This window comes from Dermacentor albipictus, chromosome 2 (genome assembly GCF_038994185.2).
Source record: "Dermacentor albipictus isolate Rhodes 1998 colony chromosome 2, USDA_Dalb.pri_finalv2, whole genome shotgun sequence".
Classification (NCBI taxonomy): Eukaryota; Metazoa; Arthropoda; class Arachnida; order Ixodida; family Ixodidae; genus Dermacentor; species Dermacentor albipictus.
The window spans coordinates 199,487,824-199,504,420 of record NC_091822.1 but is presented as its reverse complement, the minus strand read 5'-3'; the positions used below and the strand labels follow the sequence as shown (position 1 = coordinate 199,504,420).

Below are 16,597 nucleotides of genomic sequence, written 5' to 3'. Positions count from 1 at the left end.
TGGGTATCGTCATGTGTGAGGCGCACGTCATGACAACACTGCAGCAGGCGTAGCCAGCGACTGTAACTCTGAGGATGATGTGCGCTGTGCTCCAAAGCATTCACATGTGGATCTGAATCAAGCCTTTGCAGTCCTTACATCGGTGAACAGCGACAGCACAACACTGGCAGAAATACAGGTGTACTTGACTGTACACCACAGGTGTATTGCATCTAAAGATGAACGATCATTAATAAAAATATGCATATGTATGCCACAGCAGGCATTTGCTTGGGCTGGCTTTAAAGAATATGTATGTTATCCCCCTCCCCAGCCTCCTTGGTGTCATGGGTGTGGGAGTTTTACAAATTTTGGAAGTTCTCATGCTGGCACGTATGTATTTGTCGCCAAATTGTGCTGCATGTTATACAAGAAAAGATAGTGCTTCATTTTGTATGATCTCCTCTCTCCCCTTGCCTGTTTAGCTCAAGCATGCATTAATATGTTTGAACCCCTCCCTACCTGTAGAATTTCTAATAATTGCCTAGAGGGAAAACTGGGGTGCTGTCAGGCTTTAGATTGGCATTTTTCTCAGAGAGCCAAGACACTGTGAAGATGAGTCTGACTAACAGCATTCCATCTGTGACTTGGTTCATTCTTTACTAAAGTGGTGTATGAATTGCCAATTTTTTTCATTACTATATAAATAAATTAAATCATGAGAGCTCATTCTGGTTTTGCAATTATGTCAAATGTGCACGGTATAGGAGTAACGCTAAATTTGGAAGAAAAACAAAGCTACGATGTCTGCACTCACTGTGCATCAGTTTTAAGGATCTGTTTTTGTTTACTTCACATGTTGAATTAAATGCAATTAAAAAAAATGATGCAGTATGGGCACAAAAAATATTTTGTATGATGATTTCATTTTATGAAAGTTTTTGTGCAGAAAAATACTGTGTATGAAGCCATGTTTGAGAGAAGCCTCATATGTTCATATGCTCGAGCATTCCCATGGTGGCACAGTGTTCAGTGGGACATTCGCTTGCATAAACAGTGGTGCCAGATTTTCCTCCAGTTAATATTGTAAGAAACTCTACAGAGCCCCCCGCCCCCATTTGCATTAACCATGCGCCCTGACTGCATGTTGCAAATGGGGTTGTAGGCTACTGGGAATCGCTTACATCTGCGAATCTTTTTTTGTGTGCGTGTGATGCAGGTAAGACTTCGGCACAGGGATTCCTCTTTAATTCATCTATCCATTCCAACATATTGGAGTATGTGTGTTTTGTCATTATCTAAGCATATGAATCGTCAAGGTTTGCACTCCATTTCAATAGAAATGAAATGCAATAATGCTTATGTACTGACATTTAGCTACATGTTAAAAGAACCCAGATGGGTGTAATTAAATGGGGTTTTCCACAGGGAAATGTTTTTTTCTGTTGTTTACATCTAAATAAAATTGACTGGGCTTATTAACCCTTGAAGCCTGCTGTAACGCTTCGACCTTCAGTGCTTTTGCAGTAGCTGCCACGCACTGTGAACAGTGCAATCTTCGTCTTTTTTTGTTTAATCTTGAAATTGTTAGTCACTAACATTGTTCTCTTCAATAAGATTTCTTTTCATAAAACACATCACCTTTATAAGATGCAATGCACCTTTTTTCTTTGTTTTTTACATAATTGACAGAATTCCACATTTTCTTGTTAATGCAAATGATGAGGAAACAGCACCTGATCGGGCTTTTGTGGCTGCAGACGGAGGACGTGGCCTTTGACGTGGAGATAGCTGTGCGGGTCTGCCGCCAGGCTGGCTATTTTGCCCAAGCACGGCACCTGGCCAAGAAGCACGGTTGCCATGACCTGTATGTGCACATTCAGCTGGATGACTGCAAAGACTATGCAGATGCATTGCAGTACATCAGCCAGCTGGACCATGCACAAGCAGAGGGCTACATGCAGAAATATGGCAAGGCGTTACTGGATGCGATCCCGGCTGAGACGACCCAGCTGCTTATGCAACTCTGCACTGGTCGCAGTGGAAGTAAGGGCCTTAGTTCTCTCCTGAAACCATTTAATTGACAGAATAAATTGATCCAAGTCTTAGTGGAACAACCTGAACACATATCCATGAAGCATTTCACATCAAGTAGAGCACTAAGAAAAACGTACCCTGGATAACCAAGCTTAGTGGCAAGTGCAGCTGAGCAAGTGGAGAGCCCTGGTGTTCGTGGCTGGCTCTGTCTGTTGTTTTTGAACTCTTGGTTTTAGCAATGCAGTACCAACAAGCTCAGGCATCCACTCTTATGCCAGCTTAATATAAGCTCAGTGGAGTTACCATGAGGTCGCAGGATCACTAAACTGCTTTCTAATAATAAGCTTTTCTACATTGCATTTCTGCCCATGGCTTTCGTTAGTGTCCAAATTGAAGTGAAGACTGCGCATGCTGGCTAGTGGCTGTTGCACATGAATTTGTCACAGGAGCCAGACTAACATCTTTTATCTCATAAAACACAGTCTACACACATGCTCACCACTGGTGAATCCTGAGGGGGGGAGTGCAGGCACTTCAGTGCTGACAATACTAAGTGTGCCACAACCTGTGGATGATCATATGTCCATATCTAGGCAACGTTGTGCTCAACTTGCTCAATTCTTGTGCTGTGCCCAACTGATGCCAACATGTTAAGGCCAATGGCCCTTATATACCTGAGCTACTGCCAAGTGGCAATAAGGTTGAATAAAAACAGAATATTGTGGAACAATAGACATTTTTGCTTAAAATTATGTTCTAATGTGAAGTAATCAGTGAATCTGCACAGAGTGAAACTACCTCCCTGTCCTCTATTGCTGCTATCACCGACAGTACCAACTGCAAGGAAGTGTGCCACAACCATATCATGTCATTCCACTCCTCTCTGTAATGCCTGATGGGCCTTGAGAGTACTGCCAATCAGTCATCAGCGAAATGGTATGGGCCTTGGCATGTGTAGTGCAGAGAGAAAACAGCAAAGCCGTGGTTGTGGCAGCATCATTTGTTGGGTCTCATTGCCAGAAGGAGTAAGCAGAGCAATGTACTTCCGTCTTTGCAGCCTGGCCGTGTCGGTCACAGCCGGAAGATTTCATACACATCTTTGTGAACAATTCAGAAGAGCTGCTGCGGTTCCTGCAGCATATGGTAGAGGTGCAGCCAGATTCATCCAGCCTGGTCTACAACACTCTGCTAGAATTGCATCTGCAAGCCTACAAACATGAGGCGAACCCAGAGGTGAGGAATTGAGGCAACAGTAAGGGAAGACTGGTTTTATCTAGGGTAGGCATGATTAAAGGAGGTGGTAGGGGTTGGTGTTCTGGGAACACTTACAATGACTTGAATCAGTTGGAAATGCCCCAAGAATAATTGCTCATAGTTCTTATTAGAGGGGTTCCTTTAGAGATTCATAATATAGTACTATTGGACATCAGTCAATTCTGCTGTTTCAGTTGCTGAAGAATGACTGGAAGTGAGGGATTTTATTCGAGTTGGCCATGGACTTGGCAGAGAACAATTTGTTGCTCTTTTATTATTGTGGCAATGGAATGATCAGTCGCCTTGTTGTAAACAGTTTTGAGGTTTCCTCCAGAGTTAAGAGAACCTTTTTTGTTGTCAGTGTAGTTGAGAGCTTGGTATGGTAATAGTCAAACCTCGATATATCGAACACCGCGGTGATCGCAAAATAGTTAGATATAGCCAGAATTCAATATATAAAATAAAAAAAAATTCTTAAAAGGCTTGTATAAATGTAACAATGAACCAATTGTAATGCAGTAAATACTCACTTGAAGCTTCACACAAAATATTTACTTCTTTGGCTGAAAGTACTACAGCAGTGTAGCCTGCGTCTTATTGGCAGCCACGTGCTTAACCATGGTGTCCTCAACATAGTCTAAATGATCCACAAGTGATATGCCGGTGCTTTCTATTGCACCGAACTAGTGGCGCAGAAGGGCCAAAGCAGCTACAGCCTCAATTGAAGTTGGGTGTGGGGCAACGTCAGCGCTTGTGGCATCAACTTTGGCAGCGTCTTCGTTTGGCCACTAACTTTGCTACGATCTCCACGTCTGTCAATCGAGGTATTTTGAAACACTGGTTGAACAAAGTATTGTCACATGGTAGTGACGGGTAAGAAGGCAACAAAACTGTGATTAACGAAACAACTGTTTTATTGGGCGAACTTGTGTCCTCAAAAACAGGCTACACTCAAAGAACAACGGTAGTGGCGAACACACTTGGCAATCGGCAAAAATCTGATCAGCGGGTCAAGCGCATCGGCTTTTATACAGCTGTCGTCGAATGTTCCAGACTAATCGTTGGGACCTGCGTGCCTTCCACAAAGTTCTACACCATTCGCGTCAGGCGATGTTATCGCTGCGCGATAACATTTGTTAGGCAGCAAAACGTGGTCGCCCGATAAAGATAAGTACAGGTGTCAGTATTAAGTGGCGTCTGTGAGTGAGCCCAGTGAATGCGCACTGTCGCACATTTTGTGGAAGCAAACCGCCATTCCTCACGAGGCACGGCAGGCACAGAGTGCTGCATCGAGGAGGAGTCAATGCGGCAAATGCAATGGGTCGTTGATGTTGTTGAACTAGCCGAGCCTCCGCGTGTGTGGTGCTCCCAGAGAGTTAATAACGAGAGTTAACTAACGAGAATAATAGAGAGAACTAACGAATAATAAGAGAGTTAACTAACGAGTGATAGGGGCCGTGTCTTCCTGTTGGAGGGCATCCAAGCCCTCCTCGCTGAGTGCAGGATAATTCACCAAAAATCGACCGTGTACCACCCCCAAACTAACGATCTGACCGAGCGGTTCAATCGCACACTTGGTGACATGTTGCCGATGTATATTTCATCTGACCACTCCAACTAGCACACCGTACTCCCCTTTGTTACGTTCGCATACAACACTGCGATGCAAGTAACTAGCGGCTTTTATCCCTTTTTCTTTGTGTCTGGCCGTGAGCCTTCATGCCCATTGGACACTATACTGCCGTACTAACCTGATGCTACAGAGTATACTCCGCTTTCCGAAGTCGCCAAATATGCTGAAGATTGCCATCAGCTGGCACGTGCCCTGACTAGCGAGACTCAAGAACGTCGTAAGACACCACATGACCATACTCATCAATCACCGCACAGCTTTGCTCCTGGTTCGCTTGTGTGGCTTTGGATACCAGCCCACATTCCTGGCCTTTCTTCCAAACTCCTTGCACATTATCACGGTCCGTGCCATATCATCAATGCCACTTCACCAGTCAACTGCATCGTTGAGCCACTCACAGTGTCACCAGACCTGCATCGTCATGGGCAAGAGAGAGTACATGTCAACCGCCTGAAACCGTATTACAACCCGCTTGCCTGACATCCAGTTTTTATACTGGATGTCCAGTATTCTTATCCAGTCATTTTATTGCATGCGTTGACAAATCTGGGAATAATACAGAGAGAACTGGAATTGTGTGCACAAAGTTTTGGCAGGCCTATGAGTGCTATCATAGAGTGTTTAAATGAAATGGCTTCTGTACCTGTATAGGCACGGCAGGCTCGGGAACAGCACATCATGGAGATGCTGCGAAACATGCAGGTGAGTACACACAACATGTAGCAGGTGTGGTGTCACAAGAAAGTGTTGTGCACTGCAGTCGCGATATGACCTGGACCAGGCCCTGGTGCTGTGCCAGATGAATGGTTTCAAGCCAGGTATCCTGCATCTCTACGAGAAGGCCAAGTTGTGAGTTGCTGTTGTTGCAGCTTTAGCTGTTTTACCCCTTGGTACCATGGCTGATTAACCAAGTGTATTACAAAGAAAAGCATCTATGACTAATATTTTATTGAAAGCTCGAATGTACAATAATTGCTGTTGGGTAATTTCGCTGTTGGTTAGCTCAATTGTAGGGGTGCGCAAATACTGAATAGTAGACTTTGAATCGAATATAAAATTGAATCAAGAAAATTAAGCTGAATATTGAATCAAATGTTGAATATTAGATTTTCACAAAATTTCATGCTTACAAATTTTTGGTAAGAGAACACAGGGCTGAACATGCTCGGGAATCTCCTAGCATTGCATAACAAGAATGTAGCAAGCTATCAGTAACTTATGTACATATAGAGAAATCAAAATATACAGTACGGTCTACTTTTATTAAAGGAAACACGAAATTTGTATGCCAGCACAGGTTACAGCTCAATTCTAGTATATGAAGGTCTGGAAGGTATTTTTTTATCAATAAAATTTCCGTTGCATATAAGGAGCATTTCCCCTCTGCAACCAATGAATTAGTGAATTAGTTCCATTGTGCTGAATACTGTAACGGTTGGCATGTACCACACTGGGCAAAAAGGATGCTCGAAAGACCCTGCTCAACTGAAAAGGAAGATGGATTTCCAATTTGGCGTGGTTGTCTCGAGTGGTTACCGGTCTGGCAGGTGCACCACACTACTTACGGGCCCCTTCGTGTGTATGCATGCCTAAGTGAAACGAAGAATGGATTCCTAATTTGCTGTGGTTGTGTCGAGTGGATGCCGGTCTCGCGGACGCCCAGCAGTGTTCACAGGCCCCTTTGTGTGTGTGCGTGAAAACCCTTTCCGCGAACCAGACGGGACGCCTAGGCTGCCGCCATCGAAGGCACGCTCGTGAAGACGTCAACTGGGACAGTGGATCAGAGCCCTTCCGCAACTAGACGTCCTTTCCGTGAACCAACGTCGCCTAGAAGAAAGGCTAAGTGTCTAGTATCTCGGACCTGCAGGTTGCCACCTGCGTAGGCGGGCTCGTGCAACCTCACCAGAAAGCAGTGGGTGCTGCCGCCAAGTACCGTGGGACTCGGTGCATGTCACGTGACGTTGACGTAAGCAAGATCCCGCCTACGATTTTAGAGGGCCTATTTAAGTGGCCCCGCAATGTACTTTTTTACACTTCATTCTCTTCTTCTCATCTTTCACCAACCATTGAATAAACGGTGCAAGTTTCGCACTAGAAATCACCTCGTCCTTGTCCGGTCGCCATGGTCTACCAGATGCCTGCAGCCCGCCGACAACGCTATGCTACCCAATAGTAACGTCGGTTGAGCTTCGATAAACGGGCGTCGCAACAACTGATCGGCAGCGGTGGGGTACGCTACCCTGGAGAATGCAACAATACCAATGAGGCTCTCAGTTTTATAGTGCGCCTGTGTTCTGCGGCAGCCTTTATTTATTGCATAGAAAGCTTTTCTTTCCAGTTTTTCTCTAAAACACAAATTGGTTATTCCAGCTTTCCTGCAGGTGGGTTATAGTAAGGCCAATCAGCATGACAAGTGAAAGGACCACGCATCATGTGACTGGATCATTGTTCTGCTCGCAGCCGGTGCCGTTGGTAAAGAATGGGTGCCGTCCGTGCTGTTTCATTGCCAGGTTCAGCGTTATTTGCCACTTACCAGATCCTGGAATCTAGAGGGTCACAGCAAGATCGTCCAATGCCGGGGAAGCTCAATGTGTCAGCCAGGGCTGCCTGTCTGCAGCACCCTCAGTGCGCCTTTTGCGCCAAAAATGAACGCTCGTTTGGGTGGCATCAAACAAGAGAGGCTCCGCAGTACACGCAACCTGTGGCACTGTGTGGGTCTTCACATCGAATATATTGATTATTCGAAAAATCAAATAGTAGATATTCGATTCATGAATAGAATAATTTGAATGTTCCCTGTTCAATTCAGTTCATTAATATTCAAGTATTAGCACACCCCTACTAATTGGTACTCATTTCTGAACTGAACTCCTCCAGATCTTGGTCATGCTGTCCGGTCAACGGTGAGAGGTCCTCTGAGAATTTTGAGCTGGAGTGTGATACTTTTGAAGAAACCAGACCAATTTGTTTCGAGTGCTGAATTTTGACCAGTCAGATGTGAAGCACTCCTTCAAAGTACTCGAAAGCAACCAGCTGAATGTGCTATTAATGTGGCTGCTGCATGCACATGCGAGCTAGAAATGTGATTTATGTTTTACTTGACTGAGCTACCCGCATTGCATATGACCAGACAAGTGTTGTTTGATAGTAAAAAATGTAGCGACTCAAAACCCTGACAACCAAGCTGGTTTAGAGCTGTGTTCTAAATGAGTAAGCTGGCTAGCAGCTTTGTGACTGAGTCATGAGATAATGAATAAGTGACTGTAAACAGATGGCCTAATTCTTAAGAGGAAGCTTTAGCTCGGTGCCAACTCCAATGCAGCCTATTCTAGTACATGTAGAACTCAGAAATGTGTTAATGAGGCAGCCTCTGAACCGATTTGAATAATATTTCTTGCATTTAAGAAAGAAAGTTTAATTCTAGTGACGATAGGAAGCAGAGGTTAAATTTAGGACATGAATTTTTCCACAAAGATTGCCAAAAATTGGTATGCTAAAAAAACAGCAAGAATAATTCAACCATGAAGTTTACAGATCTGCAATTTTGCACCAAAAAGGAATATCACAGTTTTGTAAACAGTATCTGTTAAAGCATCTGAAGCAAACAAATTTGATCTATCAATTTATATTTTATGTGAATTTGTTACAATGTTTGTGAGTGTTCTGCAAAAGTCCTACTCACATATAAGGGGTGTAATTGAGAGCCCTGTATAATATCTCAATATTGCCTGCTTTAGATGTACTATTAGATGCACTTCAAATAATTTTTGTATCGTTCATGATTGCTGAGTTAGAGTTGTAAACTTGATAGTTACATTTTTTTAAAATTTGGAATTTGTAGAAATGTTGCCGACCTAAATCAAAATTTGGCATCCACGGGTAACTAGATCTTCACTTTTTCTTTCAAATGCAACAAACCTCATCAAATTTGGTGCTGTGGTTGCCAGTAAAAGCTATTTATATGTTTCCATGTATTTAGATAGGAGCCCCCAAGCTAAAGCCCTAAACCTTCCTGTGAAGTGAGGTTCGAGTATAATTTAGTTCTTGTAGGCCCTGGAGTGAGCTTAGCTCAGCTCTTTTAAGCTTGTGATGGATGCCTTTATGAATAGGTGGTGTCCAAAACATGGTGACCATGACATGCTTCCGGCTCCTGTAATCACTTCTGCCACATACAGGCCACAAAAGCATGGCTTTTGAGGTTCACATTTGTTACTACAAGAGAGCTGTTGCAGGGGATGTGGTTTTGATGCCACCTATTTGGAACTCATGAATATGTGACTGCAAAGTGATAAATTTGTTCACAAGTAAGGTTCGAGTCTAATTAAATTTCTGTAAGCACTGTAATGGGCTTATGGGAGTTTGTGATTAGCCTTTTCTTTGGTGACTGATTCTGCATGCAGTGTGCAAGTTCGTAGCTTGAACAGCAACATTTCTTTATTTCCACACTTGAAGAGCCGCCAACTAGGTGGCACCTGCTTCTCTCGAAGAAAAGTGACAGATCCAATTTTGACAAATTTTCATTGGTGAACAACCATGTAGGTGTTATGAAGTACATGGCAGAATGGGCAGGAAATGCAGACTGCCGCCGACTGAATAGAAGCCCACAGCAGTCTAAAATGGATGACAGCAGCAGGCAGCAAACTCAAATGGACAACGGCAGCAGTTTTTAGCATAAGGTGGCAGCAAACTTCTGCCGCTTTGACGTTGTGCTTCTGGTGCCGGCCAGAGGCGCTCTGCTTCCTGTAGACGGCCACCTGGTCTTTAGAACAACATGCGTAGATGCGGGTTCAGCTGTCTCTGTGGATCTAGTCATGCGCACCTGGCCCAGCGGTGTTCGAATGATTTTGTCCGACTGGAGTTCACTCAAACTGCCAAGAGCGATTTTTAACATTTTTCACTGTACGAGGCCTCCGCTTCTGTTTCGTCGTCCTCTTGTTGGTGTTGGCTGCTCCGTCGTCTGCTATCCTTTCTACTTCGAAGACTGCCATGTACTTCATTACAGTAGAAACGAAGATATCAACATGAATGAGCTCCTGTATAAGTGCATAGTTGAGGAAGTGTTAAATATACGAGGTTCGTCTAAAAAGTAATGGGACTGGTATCACTGACACTTGCTTATATGCAAAATGGCAAAATACAAGGTGCTTTCTTTAAGGTAATTCTCCTGCAGTCTAACAACATGCTTTTCCACCCATGTGTACCACACCTCTATGTGTAAGGATTATTCTGGGATATTCTGCAGCGCTGTTATTACAGCCCCCTTGACCACCTCTGCACCTTCAGAATGAGCCCCATTGATAGTCGCCTTCAGCTTGGGCAATAAGAATAAGTTATAGAGAGCACGATCAGAGAAATAGGGAGGTTGTTTCAAGATAGTGATGTTCCTTTTGGCCAGGATCTTGTCCTGCGAAGTCTTGTCCTGCCACAAGCTCCAGTTCTTGTTGTGCCCTAAGTGATGCAAATGCCACAGGGTATTTTCGTATGCACTTGCCAGATAGCTGTCTGTCCCCGTGGTGAGTACTTAATGTGGACGGTACCTCTCACATTGAGAAACGTGATCAGCAAGTGTTCCTCTTTTGACTTGGACTGCCTTGATTTATTTGGTCTCGGCGAAGTCTGAGACTTTCATTACAGCTCTGGTGCTTGAATTCTGGGTAATACCAACAAATACGTGTTTCATACCCAGTGATGAATCTCTAAAGGATGTCTGGTTTAGTTTGAAAACGTGTGATCATGTATTGACGCAACTGCACGTGGAGCTCGTTTTGGTAAGAATTCAGCAGCCATTGCCCTATTTCTGTACTGAGTTCATGCACACAAAAATCTTTGGTGATTCCAAGTGCTGTCATTTTGCATATGCAACTGGCTGGCAATTATTTGAACAGTTAGCTGACAATCAGCAAGCACCCAACACCTGGTCTTACCCATTCCACATTACCATCAGTCTTCCTTACTGAAGGCTTCCCGCTCCTGGATTGATCTTCCACTTCCTTGCGCCCCTCTTTGAACCTATGGTGTCACTCAGACACATGTGTGCATGACAAGGTGTTATCTTCATACACTTGCCGAAGCATTTAAGTGTTTCTAGTGAATTATTCCCCAACCGGACAGCAAATATCATGTTCATCCATTGCTCCATCTCCACGGTTTATTCCAGAGCTCTCACAGCTGAATGAAATGACAAGGGTGCAAACGAATGTATGTTATAAAAAGTCAAACAGTTACAAAAAGCTTTAATTATAGTTATACACTATCAAGACGTCACGTTACTTGATTACATAAAAATTGTACCCCAATTATACAAAGCCTACAGAACAGGCTTAGCCCTGTTACTTTTTGGACAGACTTGGTAACTGTGTGTGGTGCTGTACATCAAAACTTGGAATCTTGCAGGTACCACCAGATCCTCGCCTACCATATTGACCAACGCGACTACGATGGCGTGATCAAGTTGTGTGAGAAGTTTGGGTGCGTGTAGTGCCCCCTAGAAGCAGTGAGCTGGCGGTGACTGAGGCCATTACCTTTGCAGTATCTATGATCCCAACCTCTGGATTCAAGCACTTGGCTTCTTTGCACGAGCTGAGGGTGCCAGCCAGCATCTGTCCACTGTACTGCAGCATATCCTTTTGCTAGGAACTTGGTGGGAATGTCTACTGTGCAGGGCCCTCTTTATCAATGGGACAGTATGCTTTTAGGGCTCTACGTGCATGTTTGCTTGTGTGTTCATGGCAAAAATGCTTGCTGAAACAGAGCCTGCCAACCTTTGCAGTTTTGTCACAAAATACCAGAGTTCCTTACTATTGTTGTCTTGGCACCAATAACCTTGATTTTTCATTTGTGTCCAGCTTAGAGCGAGAAACTTATTTAAAGAAAATACAAGTGCATTTGCTCATTGATTTTCTAAAGACTGGTACTTCGGACTCATTTCAAAACTTGGCGGCTATTACGTGACTGTTCTGTTAAAAACCTCATGAACATTTTTCTTTAGCACAGGGTATTCTCTGTGCCAAAGAAAATATCGCTGAATATTTAATGCAACTATAGAACAGAAGGCCTGTTCACAGCCTCCCAAGAGAATAAACTCCACAAAATTATTTCATTTAATAGTCAACATCTTGAGTAATACAGTAAAAGCTCGTTAATTCGAACTCGTGGGGGACTGAAAAGTTGTTTGAATTAAGCGGAGTTTGAATTAACGAGCGGGCGGCAAAAAAAAAAAAAAAAAGATGGCCATTGCATTTGGCTGCTAGGGCCGAAGCCAAAATAGCCATATCTGGGATCGTCATCGAGGAATACGCACTACTACTCTTTGAGGTCGGCGATTGCGGGTATTAAGATCATGCGAGTCCAAACACCAAAGGAAATAAAGATATCCAATCAATTTATGCGCCTGGAACTAATGATAAATGTACCCACGTGAGCGTCAGGCTTAATGATGAAATATGACACTAGAAAACCTGCTACGGCATGCGCCGGAGAGTGGTGTGCAGCGAGCGATGAGCGAGCGCGGCTTCGGCCGCTTATCTGTTTTTTCTGCCAGCGTCCGCTGCGGCGTACGCGGTTGTTGCGACGCGCGTCTTTTCTTTTCTTTCTTTCCTCTTATCTTTGAACTCTCCTCTATCTGCACGCGGCAGCGGTGATGGCTCGGCCTGAGCCAATCGGCAGGCCCGTGCACTTTCCTTTTCATCCTTCCCTCAGTCGCAACAACAACAACGCCGGAGGCTCCAGCAAGGAAATTGGCGGCTCGCCTCGTGCGTGCAAAAATGTGCGCTGGCTTATTTATTCTCGTCGCTGTGCATATTAAAAAAAAAAATTTCGATGCATTGTACTCGTTATGAGGCGACTTCTATTTACGAGAAGCAATGTCGGCTGCCGGCTCCTAGTTCTAATTAACCGACGTGAGTACCGGTACGTTCGAATTATCGGGCGTTCCGGCCCATTGATATACATAGGGCTTTGCAGGGACCCGGGCATCAGTTCGAATTAACCGGCGGTTCGAATTAAGCGATTTCGAATTAACGAGCTTTTGCTGTAAAACAGTTATTATTTTTGACCAGATTTTGGCATTTATTGGCTTAAACTGTGGCATTTTTCAGATTTTAAGGTTGGCAAGTTTGCTGAAGTCTTACATTGAGTTTTTGGGCAAAAAAGATGCCAGCGAATCCCCCGTTATTCGTGAGATTTTTTTCTTGCCCACAAGAACCATTGCTGAGCACCGAGTGTCGAGGCACATGAGTGTCCGGGCACTTGCTGTTTGCTCCTTGACTGTCGTGCCTGCACAGGTGGAAAAGGGGCGCCTACTGCCACCCGTATTGGTAGTGGAAATGACTCGGCCTGCACCCCTATCAACACTGCGGGACTACCTGGTACGGCACCTACAGGCTGAGAGCCGGCAGCTAGATGAGCACCAGCGGCTCATTGCTCAGTACCGCCAGGAAACTGAACGTGTTCGGCAGGAGATGCATGACTTGCGTAATGGCCCACGAATCTTCCAGGTGAGGTCCTGGCCTCCAGGACAAGAAGTTGAAGTTGTGATCATTCTGGAATCTACTATATTCTGTGGCACTTAAAGATGAGAACAAGAAACAAGCAAAGGAAATGTGCACCATGCAAATGATTATATTTCACAAACAATAGCCAGGGTTGGTATTCTCAAACAATCACTGTTGGGGCTGCTACAGTAGACTCCCTTTAAGATGAACTCGAAGGGACCATGAAAATTAGTTCGTCTTATCAGAAGAATAATCGGCAACTTGACCAGGTGCATCCAAATATTTGACTTCAAAATGGTAAATGAAGGTAACTTAACACAGTGAGAAAATGACATAAAAAGCATTTATTTAGCTGAATTTAATTGAAAATTGTTTTCAAGTGGTACCCTTGCTTGGTTTAATCCAGTCTGTGATGGATGCTTGGCGCTTCTGTGCTAATTGGCGAGCAGCCACAAATGATGTCATCACACCTAATGTCCTTAAATATCCTTCTATGCCTTTGTGCTGCTGGAAAACGTTCAGTAGGAAGTTAAAGCAGGCATCTGCCACCTCACAGGTCATTGGCGCCGATTCCGAGCTAGCTGAGATATGAAGGAGTGCACTGAGCGCACGGCAGAGCAACGCAACCTAGAGGAAAGTCCAGGTGATATTGAGCGAAGTGGGGAAGGAGAAACAAGGTGAAGCGTCACGGAGGAGGAAGATAGGCGGAAGAGCGCTGCATTGACCTCCTCTGGCAGTTGCTACAGGTTTCATTTGCAATACGGACATACTGGGTTCATCTTGTGATGATATCGTCCTCGGGCACTGTACACTGTGTGTGTGAGGGAAAGCGTGCGACAGTGAACCGACGATGGTGGCTCAGTCTTGCATGCGCAAAGGGGGAAAGGGGGAAGAGGGAAGGCAACGTGTTGTCTTCAGTCATGCGTATGGCACCGGGAGGGGAAGGAGGCGGGTGTTGTACTCTGGCCTTGCGCAGTCGCGCGGGCTATATATTGAATGTGATACTTTGGGGGCTCAGTCTTGGTGGGCCGATGGCTCATAGCTTTGCGTGGGCTGTGTTCCCGCCCCTCAGTTTGAAGCGATAGCGTGAAGGTCACTTCGCTCGCTGCTGCCGCCGCGATTTTGTCAGTTATCGTCCGCAGTCATCGAGTGTGATTTGTTCACGCTTGCCTATGCATGCTGACACCATGCTTACGAACTTAGTAAACGAACGTTTACAAGGGGATGTTCTACTCCAGCGGCTGCTGCTTATGGCATGGCCTCGCGAGTCCTGTCTTGAATACGATCTGCAATGCAAACAGTCTAGGTGCACTAAGGGCTGATAGCTTCGTCTGCGCTATAACACCCATATGCTTGCGCGTCACCCGCACTCACGAAGTGAAACGAGGCTGTCTCTTTTGTTTCTTCCTCTTGTTTTCACCTCTGTCTACGGGCGATGTACGCTGCAGTCCTTCAGTAAGGTGTCTTGATGCACGTGCCCCCGTGCGCAGCACATAGAGGCACCCTAGCCTCTAGGATCAGTAGCAGTGGCGGTCACTCCGAATGTTCGTCTTAACCAAAGAGCACGCCTGAGGCAGTTCATCTTAAGCGAATCCGTTTGTGCATTGAGTCTATAGAAAGCCAAACAAACTTTTTTGTCCAGTCCATGCTTAACAAAAAAAGAAGAAAGAAGAAACTCAGTGTCCTTCCACTCTGTGAAGAAGGATGACCAGCAATTCTGTGTATGTGGGCCCCTTAATGGCAAACTGCACCTCCACCACGGGTCAGCCCAGCATTACACTGTCTTTGGGGTCGGCCCACGTGTGAAAAATTATTGGTCTACGTGTGAATGTGATCCACCAGATCATATAGCTATAGACAGCTTCGCTGTAAAAAGCGGTGCGGCAACTTAATGGCAACATACTGGATATGGCGTTGCGCTGCTGAACTCGAGCTCATGGGTTGAAACCAGGTCGCGGAATTTGATGAGAATGAAATGGAAAAACACTCGTGTACTTCTGTTTAGGTGCACGTTAAAGAACCCCACGTAGTAAGAACTGAACAGGGTGCCTCATAGTCATATTGCTCGACGTAAAACGCCAGAATTTGCTTAATTAAAAAATAAATAAAAAAAGAAGGTAGCTGTGTGTTTCTGCTTTTTTCTAGGGTGGTAAACAAAAGAAATTATTCTCGAGTCTGATTTCTGAGAAAAACCTCTTACGCTTATCTTATATTTCATCCCTAAATGTAATATGCCCTTCCCAACTGTACGTCCGCTCAACTATATATATAAGCAGCTTCTGTATTATAAATGGCTGCTTTCAGTTATCTGGTGCATTATCATACGGACAATCATGAAGCAATTAAAGGAATGGCATGCCTCACATACACATAGAGATATTTGTAGATCTGCTCTGTTCGTTGAAGAAGATAAGTCTGGTACTACATTAATTGGTTGCTTAGCTTTAATTGGTTGGAGACATGGTGAGACTGTCAAAACATGTTCCTTTGCCTGAATCGAGTTAGCAGATTTACAGGTTGCTCCAAAATGGGGTGTTTGTATTGAATGACAGCTAGAAACCTGTTCAGCAGAACCGATTAGCACTCGTGTGTTAATTCTCTCGGGAACCGGTGCACCTCTGCGCAATAGCTACGACTTTCCAGCCGCACAATCATTCGGAATAAGAGTCCTGACTTGCATTGGCCTCTTACCTTCAAGACTTCAAAAGTGCTGTCCATATGTTAGATTCGAACGAAAATGGCTCTTCTATAATTTTGCAGCGGAACTGTCTTAGGCTAGTTTCCAGCATTTCATGATTTCATGATCTGTGTAGGCAAAAATGTGGCAGAGTTAATCGAGCTAAAATAGCTTAAGCATCAGGCAAAATTGTATCGGCAAACGCCTCTCAGGTGCATTTGCCAGATGAGTCAAAATCTGTGATGGATGATGGTTTGATGCGTTGCGATCTACACAAGCGATGACAGCACAGCTGTTGAGACTGAGGATGGAATTGTTGTCGCCCACCGTATACGTTCGTCCCAGAACATATGTTCATCCCGGAATGATTGACACATTTGAGTGAATCCTGCCGGTGGACCCCAATCCCATCATTATTGTGGGTGACTTTAATGTCAACGTGTCTCGTCCAGACAGAAAGTGGTTCTTGGCGTTTCTCTTGGAAAGGTTCGGCCTTCAATGTTACACTAAGACCAATGTCTCCAT

General features: G+C 44.6%; 1 protein-coding gene across 5 annotated transcripts in view; it reads left to right on the top strand.

Annotated features, from left to right (window-relative positions):
* Positions 1–16,597, top strand: part of Vps11 (vacuolar protein sorting 11) — a 152,533-nt gene that overhangs the window by 87,498 nt on the left and 48,438 nt on the right. For all 5 annotated transcript variants that reach the window (XM_065435343.2, XM_065435341.2, XM_065435345.2 and 2 more), the window contains 7 exons: positions 1,740–2,025; positions 3,074–3,249; positions 5,555–5,605; positions 5,664–5,752; positions 11,297–11,371; positions 11,433–11,522; positions 13,185–13,398. In XM_065435343.2, the coding sequence (XP_065291415.1) occupies positions 1,740–2,025; positions 3,074–3,249; positions 5,555–5,605; positions 5,664–5,752; positions 11,297–11,371; positions 11,433–11,522; positions 13,185–13,398 (981 nt within the window). The remainder of the gene's footprint in view (positions 1–1,739; positions 2,026–3,073; positions 3,250–5,554; positions 5,606–5,663; positions 5,753–11,296; positions 11,372–11,432; positions 11,523–13,184; positions 13,399–16,597) is intronic.